This window comes from Aethalodelphis obliquidens, unplaced genomic scaffold (genome assembly GCF_003676395.1).
Source record: "Aethalodelphis obliquidens isolate GAN/ISIS:26980383/991018 unplaced genomic scaffold, ASM367639v1 scaffold2, whole genome shotgun sequence".
NCBI lineage: Eukaryota > Metazoa > Chordata > Mammalia > Artiodactyla > Delphinidae > Aethalodelphis > Aethalodelphis obliquidens.
Genome location: NW_020837946.1, coordinates 53,234,752 through 53,247,824, shown reverse-complemented (window position 1 = coordinate 53,247,824; position 13,073 = coordinate 53,234,752). Strand labels below are relative to the sequence as shown.

At 37.6% G+C, this 13,073-nt stretch overlaps 1 protein-coding gene across 4 annotated transcripts in view; it reads right to left on the bottom strand.

Annotated features, from left to right (window-relative positions):
- Nucleotides 1-13,073, bottom strand: part of ZNF385B (zinc finger protein 385B) — a 315,959-nt gene that overhangs the window by 194,095 nt on the left and 108,791 nt on the right. Inside the window, exon 2 of one of the 4 annotated variants that reach the window (XM_027126911.1) lies at nt 3,835-3,846. The exons of the other annotated variants lie outside the window; for them this stretch is intronic. Coding sequence (XP_026982712.1) covers nt 3,835-3,846 — 12 coding nt within the window. The remainder of the gene's footprint in view (nt 1-3,834; nt 3,847-13,073) is intronic. 4 annotated transcript variants of the gene reach the window in all.

Genomic DNA, 13,073 nt, shown 5'->3' with positions numbered 1-13,073 from the left:
GCAACGGGAGAGGCCACAACAGTGAGAGGCCTGCGTAATGCAAAAAAAAAAAAAAAAAAAAATACTATTTAACATATTATTTTAACATATAATCATAGAGACAAGCAAAGCTGTAATCTAGGAGAAAACTTTTAGGGATTAAAATTTCACACAAGCTTGTTTTTGTTTATTTGTTGTTGCTGTTGCTGGGTGTTTTTTTGTTTTTGTGTTTTATTTTGTTTTGTTTTGTTTTTCTTCTTCAGTGTCAGATGTCACAGCTTTGACTTTTAGACAATAACAGACTACTTGCCCTCCATGTCAGGCTGACCCAAACTCACCTTAGGGTCCAGAATTACCAACTTCCTATATCACACTTTCTTCTACATGCGAACAGAACACTAAACAGCTGTCAACTTCTACAGTCTGGAACATTCACCAGAGAAAAGTGACTAGGTTCCCTAGTTAGAACAAAAGAGCCTAAGAAACCCTAATGTGGCTGAATCTGTTCCTATACTAGCCTAGACCCCTCAAGTTCCCTAAGCCCTAAAGATCCATTAATCCTGAAGCTCCTAGCCGGGAGGTTCTGAGAGCTGTCTAAAGGAACCCCTGGCCCCAGGCCTGCATAGCATGTTGCTAAATCTTAAATTTGGCCCAGGAAATCACAGAGCTCTAAATCAGCAAAAGGTCGAGAAGAACTACAATCCTGCAGCCTGTGGAACAAATACTGCATTCACAGAAAGAAAGACAAGATGAAAAGGCAGAGGGCTATGTACCAGATGAGGGAACAAGATAAAACTCCAGAAAAACAACTAAATAAAGTGGAGATAGGCAACCTTCCAGAAAACAAATTCAGAATAATGATAGTGAAGATGATCCAGGACATCGGAAAAGAATGGAGGCAAAGATCGAGAAGATGCAAGAAATGTTTAACAAAGACCTAGAAGAATTAAAGAACAAACAAACAGAGATGAACAATACAATAACAGAAATGAAAAATACACTAGAAGGAATCAATAGCAGAATGACTGATGCAAAAGAATGGATAAGTGACCTGGAAGACAGAATGGTGGAATTCACTGCTGCAGAACAGAATAAAGAAAGAAGAATGAAAAGAAATGAAGACAGCCTAAGAGACCTCTGGGACAACATTAAATGCAACAACATTTGCATTATAGGGGTCCCAGAAGGAGAAGAGAGAAAGGACCAGAGAAAATATTTGAAGAGATTATAGTCAAAAACTTCCCTAACATGGAAAGGAAATAGCCACCCAAGTCCAGGAAGTGCAGAGAGTCCCATACAGGATAAACCCAAGGAGAAACAAGGTGAGACACACAGCAATCAAATTGGCAAAATTTAAAGACAAAGAAAAATTTGAAATCAGCAACGGAAAAATGACAAATAACATACAAGGGAACTCCCATAAGGTTAAAAGCTGCTTTCTCAGCAGAAACTCTACAAGCCAGAAAGGAGTGGCATGATATACTTAAAGTGATGAAAGGGAAAAAACTACAACCAAGATTACTGTACCCAGCAAGGATCTCATTCAGATTTGATGGAGAAATCAAAAGCTTTACAGAGAAGCAAAAGCTAAGAGAATTCAGCACCACCAAACCAGCTCTACAACAAATGCTAAGGGAACTTCTCTAAGTGGGAGACACGAGAGAAGAAAGGGCCAACAAAAACAAACCCAAAACAAGTAAGAAAATGGTCATAGGAACATACATATCGATAACTAACTTAAAAGGGAATGGATTAAATGCTACAACCAGAAGACACAGGCATGCTGAATGGATACAAAAACAAGAACCATATATATGCTGTCTAAAAGAGACCCACTTCAGACCTAGGGACACATACAGACTGAAAGTATGGGGATGGAAAAAGATATTCCATGCCAATGGAAATCAAAAGAAAGCTGGAGTAGCAATCCTCAAAACAGATAAAATAGACTTTAAAATAAAGAATGTTGGGCTTCCCTGGTGGCGCAATGGTTGAGAGTCCGCCTGCCGACGCAGGGGACACGGGTTCGTGCCCCGGTCCGGGAAGATCCCACATGCCGCGGAGCAGCTAGGCCTGTGAGCCATGGCCGCTGGGCCTGCACGTCCGGAGCCTGTGCTCCGCAACAGGAGAGGCCACAACAGTGAGAGGCCCACGTACTGCAAATAAAAATAAAAATAAAGAATGTTACAAGAGACAAGGACGGACACTACATAATGATCAAGGGATCAATCCAAGAAGAAGATATAACAATTATAAATATATATGCACCCGACATAAGAGCACCTAAATAAATAAGGCAACTGCTAACAGCTATAAATCAAGAGTAACACAATAATAGTGGGGGACTTTAACACCTCACTTACACCAAACGACAAATCATCCAAACAAAAAATTACTAAGGAAACACAAGCTTTAAATGACACAATAGACCAGAGAGATCTAATTGATATTTATAGGACATTCCATCCAAAAACAGCAGATTACACTTTCTTCTCAAGTGCGAACAGAACATTCCCCAGGATAGATCACATCCTGGGTCACAAAACAAGCCTCAATAAGTTTAAGAAAATTGAAATCATATCAAGCATCTTTTCTGACCACAATGCTGTGAAATTAGAAATCAATTACAGGGAAAAAAATGTAAAAAACACAGACACATGGAGGCTAAACAATATGTTACTAAATAACCAAGAGACCACTGAAGAAATCAAACAGGAAATAAAAAAAATATCTAGAGACAAATGACAATGAAAACATGATGATCCAAAACCTATGGGATGCAGTAAAAGCAGTTCTAAGAGGGAAGTTTATAACTATACAAGCCTACCTCAAGAAACAAGAAAAATCTCAAATAAACAATCTAACCTTACACCTAAGAAGCTAGAGAAAGAAGAACAAACAAAACCGAAAGTTAGCAGAAGGAAAGATATCATAAAGATCAGAGCAGAAATAAATGAAATAGAAACAAAGAAAACAATAGCAAAGATCAATAAAACTAAAAGTTGGTTCTTTGAGAAGATAAACAAAATTGATAAACCATTAGCCAGACTCATCAAGAAAAAGAGGCAGAGGACTCAAATCAATAAAATTAGAAATGAAAAAGAAGTTACAACAGACATCGCAGAAATACAAAGCACCCTAAAAGACTACTACTAGCAACTCTATGCCAATGAAATGGACAACCTGGAAGAAATGGACAAATTCTTAGAAAGGTATAACCTTCCAAGACTCAACCAGGAAGAAATAGAAAATATGAACAGACAGACCAATCACAAGTAATGAAATTGAAACTGTGATTAAAGATCTTCCAACAAACAAAAGTCCAGGACCAGATGGCTTCACAGGTGAACTCTATCTAACACTTAGAGAAGAGCTAACTCCCATCCTTCTCAAACTCTTCTAAAATATTGCAGAGGAAGGAACACTCCCAAACTCATTCTATGAGGTCACCATCACCCTGATATCAAAACCAGAAAAAGATAGTCCAAAAAAAGAAAATTACAGACCAATATCACTGATGACTAAAGATGCAAAAATCCTCAACAAAATACTAGCAAACAGAATCCAACAACACATGGAAAGGATCATACACCATGCTCAAGTGGGATTTATCCCAGGGGTGCAAGGATTCTTCAATATATCAATCAATGTGATACACCATATTAACAAATTGAAGAAGAAAAACCATATGATCATCTCAATAGATGCAGAAAAAGCTTTTTTTTTTTTTTGCGGTACACGGGCCTCTCACCATTGTGGCCTCTCCCGCTGTGGAGCAGAGGCTCCGGATGCGCAGGCTCAGTGGCCATGACTCACGGGCCCAGCTGCTCCGCGGCATGCGGGATCCTCCCAGACCGGGGCATGAACCTGTGTCCCCTGCATCAGCGGGCGGACACTCAACCACTGCGCCACTGGGAAGCCCCAGAAAAAGCTTTTGACAAAATTCAACACCGATTTATGGTAAAAACTCTTCAGAAAGTGGGCATAGAGGGAACCTACCTCAACATAATAAAGGCCATATATGACAAACCCACAGCAAACATCCTTCTCAATGGTGAATAACTGAAAGCATTTCCTCTAAGATCAGGAACAATACAAGGATGTCCACCCTTACCACTATTATTCAACATAGTTTTGGAAGTCTTAGCCACGGCAATCAGAGAAGAAAAAGAAATAACAGGAATACAAATTGGAAAAGAAGAAGTAAAACTGTCACTGTTTGCAGATAACATGATACTATACATAGAGAATCCTAAAGATGCCACCAGAAAACTACTAGAGCTAATCAATGAATCTGGTAAAGTTGCAGGATACAAAATTAATGCACAGAAATCTCTTGCATTCTTATATACTAATGATGAAAAATCTGAAAGAGAAATTAAGGAAACACTACCATTTACCATTGCAAGAAAAAGAATAAAATACCTAGGAATAAACCTACCTAGGGAGACCAAAGACCTGTATGCAGAAAACTATAAGACACTGATGAAAGAAATTAAAGATGATATCAACAGATGGAAAGATATACCATGTTCTTGGATTGGAAGAATCAATACTGTGAAAATGACTATACTACCCAAAGCAATCTACAGATTCAGTGCAATCCCTATCAAATTACCAATGGCATTTTTTACAGAACTAGAACAAAAAAATCTTAAAATCTGTATGGAGACACAAAAGTCCCCAAATAGCCAAAGCAGTCTTCAGGGAAAAAAGCGGAGCTGGAGGAAACAGACTCCCTAACTTCAGATTATACTACAAAGCTACAGTAATCAAGACAATATGGTACTGGCACAAAAACAGAAATATAGATCAATGGCACAAGATAGAAAGCCCAGAGATAAACCTACGCACCTATGGTCAACTAATCTATGACAAAGGAGGCAAGGATGTATAATGGAGAAAAGACAGTCTCTTCAATAAGTGGTGCTGTGAAAACTAAACAGCTACATGTAAAAGAATGAAATTAGAACACTCCTTAACACCATACACAAAAATAAACTCAAAATGGATTAGAGACCTAAATATAAGACCGGACACTATAAAACTCTTAGAGGAAAACATAGGAAGAACACTCTTTGACATAAATCACAGCAAGATCTTTTTTGATCCACCTCCTAGAGTAATGGAAATAAAAACAAAAATAAGCAAATTGGACCTAATGAACCTCCAAGGCTTTTGCACAGCAAAGGAAACCATAAACAAGATGAAAAGACAACCCTTAGAATGGGAGAAAATATTTGCAAACGAATCAACGGACAAAGGATTAATCTCCAAAATATATAAACAGCTCATGCAGCTCAATATTAAAAAAACAAACAACCCAATCCAAAAATGGCCAGAAGACCTAAATAGACATTTCTCCAAATAAGACATACAGATGGCCAAGAAGCACATGAAAAGTTGTTCAACATCACTAATTATTAGAGAAATGTAAATCAAAACTACAATGAGGTATCACCTCACGCCAGTTAGAATGGGTATCATCAGAAAATCTACAAACAACAAATGCTGGAGAGGGTGTGGAGAAAGGGGAACCCTCTTGCACTGTTGGTGGGAATGTAAATTGATACAGCCACTATGGAGAACTGTATGGAGTTTCCTTAAAAACCCAAAAATAGAACTACCATACGATGTAGCAATCCCACTACCTGGCATATACCCAGAGAAAACCATAATTCAAAAAGACACACACATCCCAATATTCACTGCAGCACTATTGACAATAGCCAGGTCTTGGAAGCAACCTAAATGCCCATCGACAGATGAATGGATAAAGCAGATATGGTACATATATGCAATGGAATATTACTAAGCCATAAAATGCACAAAATATGGTCACTTGTAGAGACGTGGATGGATCTAGAGACTGTCATACAGAATGAAGTAAGTCAGATAGAGAAAAACAAATATCATATATTAACGCATATATGTGGAACCTAGAAAAATGGTACAGATGAAGTGGTTTGCAGGGCAGAAATTGAGACACAGATGTAGAGAACAAATGTATGGACACCAAGGGGGGAAAGTGGCCGGGGTGGTGGTGGTGGTGGTGGTGTGATGAATTGGGCGATTGGGATTGACATGTATACACTGATGTGTATAAAATGGATGACTAATAAGAACCTGGTGTATAAAAAAATAAATAAAATTAAATTAAAAAAAACCCCAAAATCTGAAGAGACAAAATATAGAATAGGAGAAAATGTTTGCAAATGATGCGACTGACAAGGGCTTAACTTCCAAAATATACAAACAACACATAAAACTCAACAAGAACAACAAAAAGTAAATAAATAAATAAATCAGTAAGAGGTGATCAAAGAGGGGTAAAATCTGCTTTAGTGCCTGTGGTACTGAAGTGAGGTTTCCTTCAATATCAGCTCTATCAGAGACAAAAAAAAAAAAAACATGTGACTGAGGAGATCCAGGGATTGAGGCAACCAGAAGAGGATATTCAGGTACACTGAGTGAGGACTACTTACATTATATAGCCAAAATATGGAATAAGAGCATTAGTAATCACAGACATGGTGGGAAGGGGCAAGGATAGACTCAGAAAAGAGTGGTGAGATAGTCTATAATATTAACTAAAACATTTAGGGAATCACGTCTTTTTATTCTTCCTCTACAGTTAGTTGAGCTTAAATATTGGCAGATAATGATATTTTTAAATTTGCTCTGCCTTTTATTATTTCTTGAATAATTTTTTCTAATGTTATTAGAAGGGGCAGAGCAAGGAGTCTGCATCAGAGTGGGATTGAGGGAACTTTGGCAACTCAGAATAGGGTGTCAGAGCAGAACAGGTGAGCAAGGCATCTGTGGCAGAGGATTATCCAGCATGGGGAGTCAGAGCCCCAGTAAGGTAATGAAGGTGTCCCCATGTGGGAGCAGCCCAGCACCAAGTGTTGCACCCTGAGTGGGGTGACGATGGTGTCTACACTGGTGCATGAACCCCAGCCTGCAATGGGGTCTTGGGGAATGGGTGGGGTGAGGAAAACTTTCACATGGGGAGGAAGAGTAGGGGTGGGTTGGCTGGCAGCCCCTTGTGGTGTGTCAGAGCCCAGGTGGGGTGAGGAAGGCATCTGTATGGTAGCAGCAATGCGATTACACACAGAGGAATTGATCAGATATGTAAATATGTTAAGAATAATGAGAGCCAATTTCTCACTGGAGGAGTGAGTTATAAATAGGGAAAGGGAGATATGGAAATAAATGTAAATGTACGTGTGTGTGTGTTTATGTATATACATATATATGGTCCTTAGCATTGTCCACGGAGAGGGCTGGATAGCAGCAACATCCCCAAAGGCAATGAGCACATCTCACACCCAGATCTTGCTTTCTAAATACCATTCTCCACTAAAAAGGACCAGAATTCCTTGAGAAAGGACTAAAATCAGGGCTAGAGTAAGAAAAATACAAGATAAGCCCAAAATGTCCTACTGTGCCAGAGAGCAAGGAGGTGTTAAAAAAAATGACAAGTCTGCTGAGTCAAAAGGACACAGGAGTCAGCTTGAAAGAGCACCTCTTGCCTGATCTGGGATAATTTGTACATCAAAATAAATGATTGTAAGGGGTTGTAACTCACTGGATAAAATAGGAAACCGTGACCCATATGGATAAATAAAAATACATGGAGAATCTGATGAGAAATGGACTTTTTATGGTTTCAAAGCACCTCCTCACAAAAGGCTTATTAGTTGGAAAGGGTAAAAGTACCCTATGGTAGGAAAGCCTGGCAAACACCAACTTTATCAAGAACACCATCACTAATGGGAGAAATTAAAATGATCTGAGACCTGATAGGACACAATGAGAGGAAAATAGCACTGATTTCACGATACTCCTGTGCAAGATCTATAACCTGAAGTTTATCAAAAGAAACATTAGAAAATCCAAACTGGCCTGTAATCTTCCAAAGAGTCAAGTCATGAAAATTAAAAGAACAAAAAAATGATGAGTAACTATTCCAGACTAAAGGAGACTAAATAGACATGGCAACTAAATAAAGTGAGTGATGTTGAAATGAATTCCTTAACTATAAAGCACATCATTAGGACAGCTGCCAAAATCTGAATGGTATCTGAGGAGGAGACATAGGAATGTATGTATTTTAGTTTCCCAGTTCTGATGACTATATTGTAGTAGTGTAGAAGGTTGACTGGTTTATAGAAAATAAATCATAAGATACTCCAGGGCAATAGCGTAACTCAGAAAAAAAAAATGTTCTTGGTACTACATTGCAAATTTTCTGTAAATTTGATTTTGTTTAAAAAAATTTTAAATGTCCTTAAAAAGAGAAAGGTAAATATGTAAGTTCTTCTATGGAAAAACCACAAGACTTTCTAGATATAGTACTAAGCAAAAAATATTAAGGTACAGAATATATCAGATGTTACTATTTGTGTGCATGCAAACATATATGCATATACAAACGTATATATGTTTGTGTGTTTTTAGTCTTTTGCTTTGTTTTACTCTGAAACAAAGCACAAAATCCATTAGCAAAGTTTGTTTGGAGGAATGAGGATTAGGGGTTTGGGGGAGAGGAAAGAAAAATTTTACCTTTTATTACATACTTTTCCATATTCTTAAGTTTTGCCATGTTTTGTTTTACTTTGATTTAAAAAAAATTTAATGTTTAGCTTAATAAAATAAAATCAGTACAAAATAAATTTTAAAACATAATTCGAATCATAATATCTGTTTGCATTTCCAAATACCAGTATCCTTTCTTTCCACTTTGCTAGGCTAAGAGAAAAGAAATATCACCACTGGAGACTCAGTGCGTAGCACAGAGCCTGGTACACAGTAGACAATAATTAGCATATTGTTGAACAAATGCATGAGGCAGTAACTCATATACATAGCCATTTCACTAACATATGATTTCATCATTTTTTGAGGTATAGGAGACCTGTGTTTACTCTTACAGTTCCTCTCTATGAAGATTCTAGAAGACTAAAGAAGTAGAGTGAGAGATCTTACTTGTAAAGATTATGTGTATATAATATGTTTTGGAAGAAAGAAATGTGTTTGAAGTATTAGAAAAGGAGATAAATTCTGATTCACATTTCATTTCATTAATCCAAAACCCCATGTTTAGGACACTGGTCTACAGAGAATCATTGCTTGGGTCTGCATATTCAGGGGCACTCACAAAGAATAGGCATATATGACAGGTGACATACATTATTCAAGATAAGGGATGCTTGACAACAAATGAAAGCCCAAGTAATAGATATTAAAGGATAACATGATATCCTTCATGCTTGAGCTTGGTGCACAGGCTATGGGATTTTATCGTTGAAAGAGGAATCCTGTAACAAGCTGCCATTTTGAGAGTGACGTTGTGCCTTTTTCAGTCTTTTGGTTCTATCAGTAACTCACATTTATTCCACATATGGTGGGTATTTCATTGCCTTTATCAGAAGTAGAAGAAAAATAAATCAGTAAGGTAGGGAGGTGAGAAACCAAGACACAAAAGTCTTTTATGGTTATCTCTATAACATGAATTTTCTTTGAATTGATGTGTCACAGCACAAGACTTGGCTGACTGATAGCTAAACCTTTCCCTGTCTTACTAGAGAGTTAAGAGGCATTAAATCCACTAGACAATTGATACAATCATACCCTGATACAAGTAAAAATTGATTAAGGCAAAATAGCAGCATAATAGCTATCTTCAGCATCAAAATGGCCAACATTTGGAAACAATGCTTATTGATTCCCCTTTGCCACTGACATTACTCAAGGATGAAAATACAAGTACACATGGTGATTTAGCTGCATAATATAGGAGAAAGACACAGACTTGTTTAAATAATTCTGACTTTAATATCTTCAGAATACACATTTTATCCCAAGATTTTTTTTTACCATGTGAGGAAAATTTGGCAAAAGGGTCAAATTATACAGGTTGTCTGCAAAGTTAGGTAACTAACATGGGATAAAGTTATTTATTATTATTATTTTATTGAGATATAATTGACATACAACATTATATTAGTTTCAGGTGTACAACATAATGATTCAATATTTGTGGGGATAACCTTATTTTTAAATACCATGTAAGTTATATTTTGAAACAATATGTTCAATAATGTGTTTTTAGGTGAAGGGCTTCTAACTAAATGTAAGGCAATGCAATGGTTAATCTTAAAAAAAAAAAGCTACTCAACAAATACACTAACAAAAGTCCGAAAAGCCTAGAAACACAGGGAAAATAAGCTATTTGTTGTACTTTTTTAGATTAATAATTGGACATATTGCTTTCCTTTTATAGATACTTTGCCTAAAAATGTGTCTAGAGGCTAAACAAAAGCACACCAAGTATAATATTTTAAAATGAAGCTAACATATGGTACAAAAATAAGTTTATACTCCTTCCCAAACTCATGGACACACTACATTATACAGCACATAAACCACTCAACCTCTTTCATCACAAATAAATAAATACAAAAACAAAACTAAAATTTCAGTAAGACAGTCCCTGAGACTATTTTTTATGAGAACTCCAAATAAGATCTCTAAATCTAAAAGTTGATAGAGGAGGATGTGAATGGTGCTCTGTAGAAGGCATCCAAGGTCTCTACGTGCTAGAGCATCAGCAGGGTACCACGTGGATGGGCTGGTGTTAGAGTAGGAGATGAGGTGTGACCCACGCCTGTGAATATTGTGGGGAACCTAAAGAAGATTGTCCTCCTCATGGAAAGTGGTTAATATTAGTGTCCCTTCACTTTATCAGGGATACTTTTTAAAAAATCAGGGAAAAGAGAGTCAGGAAGTAATGAAAAATACATTTCATAGGAGTGCTTCTTTCAATCGTTTAGAAACATAGAAGAGCCTCATTGGGCATGCCAAAACTGTACTGCCAGAAAAAAGTTTTAGTCTCAGTTAGATTAAAAATAGGATTCTGAGATTCCTTTTCAACATGCTAGAGGATCAGCTAACCTTGGCCGAGACCAAGCGTTTTAAGGTGTAGATTTGGAAACATGACAAGGGTTGTGACCTATATAGCTGGAGAGTCCATAGTTAGAACTGGTAAAATATAAAAATAAAGCCAACCATTATTAGGACAACCTTTGTACAATTATGAGGTTTCATTTTATTTCAGTGAGTATTTTTCCAGAGTACAGGTATGGCTATTCATATAAATATATGTTCAATGGTCTCTAAAACCATACTTTCTACTGAGCCTCCTAATTCAGAGTCATGTGGTTTATCCCAAAACAATGTTAACACTGTGCTTGGAGCTGTTTCATGTGTGTTTCAGAGTTGAACAGTTTGTGCCCATGGATTCTGAGAAATGCTGCATTTACAAGTGAGTGCTTAAGGGACTCCTATTAAATAAAAGCACACATTACTAACAGTGAGGCTTTAAACAGCTCGCCTGAGCGGCCGGGAAGCTGGGCATTACGGTTATTAAGGCACCTCTCATAGACACCCTCATCCAAAACAGTGGAATCATTTGCTAGTCCCATAGCCCTTGACACCCTTCCATTTGTAGTTATTTGCATATTTGCTTCCCAACTAGATGAGCAGTACTCTGAACACTAAGATATTTTCTTAATTTCTCAATCGCTACATAATATACTAGCATATAGTAGATGCTCAGAAATTATTTTTTGAATGAATGAATAATGCCACTAAATAGGGTACCATAAATACCTCACTTATTTATTTGGTAAAATTAACAATTCAGAATTCAGCAAAGCACCAGAAAGTGTGTCTCCAACCCCCCACCCCCAAAAGCATCAGAAGATTAAAGATTCTTAAGAGAGTCCCTACGGTCTCAAGAGTTAGTTTAGAAAAATAATTGAGGCATAAACTCCTTAAGGGCAGGAATCTTTTCTGCTTTGCTTATCTCAATATCCTCAGGGCCTTTACTGAGCATAATAGATGCTCAATAAAAATGTATTGGGTGAATGATTACAGTAATGGTTATCTCTTTTCTAAATGCACAGAAGAATGAAAATAATGGAACTCAGAAACAGTAGCTACAGCTGCTATGAACATGGACTGCTGTGGTACATGCCACCTGACACTATCGAATACCGGTAGGCCATAAAACAGAATGATCAGAAATGCAAAAGCATGACAAGTTGGGAACATTTCTTTTAGGGGCAAACAGATCTCAGTCCTTCACTAGACCCTGTGCACAGCACAACTATTAACATTTGCATTAAGGATCCCAAGTTAAAATAAAAATTTAAAAGCCAATCAATGTCCAGAACATTCAAGAAAGCACAGAGGAATGTGATGCACTAAAGGAACATTCACATCAATTATTGTTCAAATTAAATACTAGATGGGGAAGATGTTTTGAAATGAGTTCAGGAGACCATGTGTGCCGGTTCTTCTGTGCTCCCAGACCCTTTCTCTACTTGTTGCCCATTCTGTGTGGGAAAATGAGAGACATCTGAGTATTTCTTTCAGTCTCCTTCCTTGCCTTCTTTCTGGCAGTGGCATCTTTCTATGCTAACCACTCCCGCTGAGCAGTCTCCGATTTAGCCCACCAAACTTAGACACCTCCATCACCTCCCCTTCTCCTTCAGGAATGGAGACACTTACAGTTGGTCAACAGGAACCTTGACATCTACTGTGGACTCCCCTGAACCTTACCACCCCTCTGCAAACAGGTCCTTTGTTCAATTCTCTCTGAAAATCCCAGTTGATTATGCTTTCAGTGTTCAATCAGAACTTCGTGACTGATACACTATGGAATAGAGTCAGGTCCTTCTTCTTCCTTTGTGTGAGACTTAGATCAAATACATTAGGCACAAGTCAATTATCAAACCAAATCGCCACTATCTCCTCCCCCCACACAAAAGTTCCCTAAAAGGCTCAAAAGACAACATGTTACCAGCAGTGGCACACGTTCTCTCGTTTGAACAACAGTCCTGCTAGTGAACAAATCCAGACTGGCCTGTGACTTCCCCACATCGGTCGAGGCCACTTTAATCTTTCTGAAGGGATGGAAAATAATTGGCGATGCTTCTCAGAGTTATTTTGAAATATTTCCATAGAAAGAAACAGAGAAATGAACATGAATGAGAGGAGGCAAAGACAGTTTTAACAGAGAGATG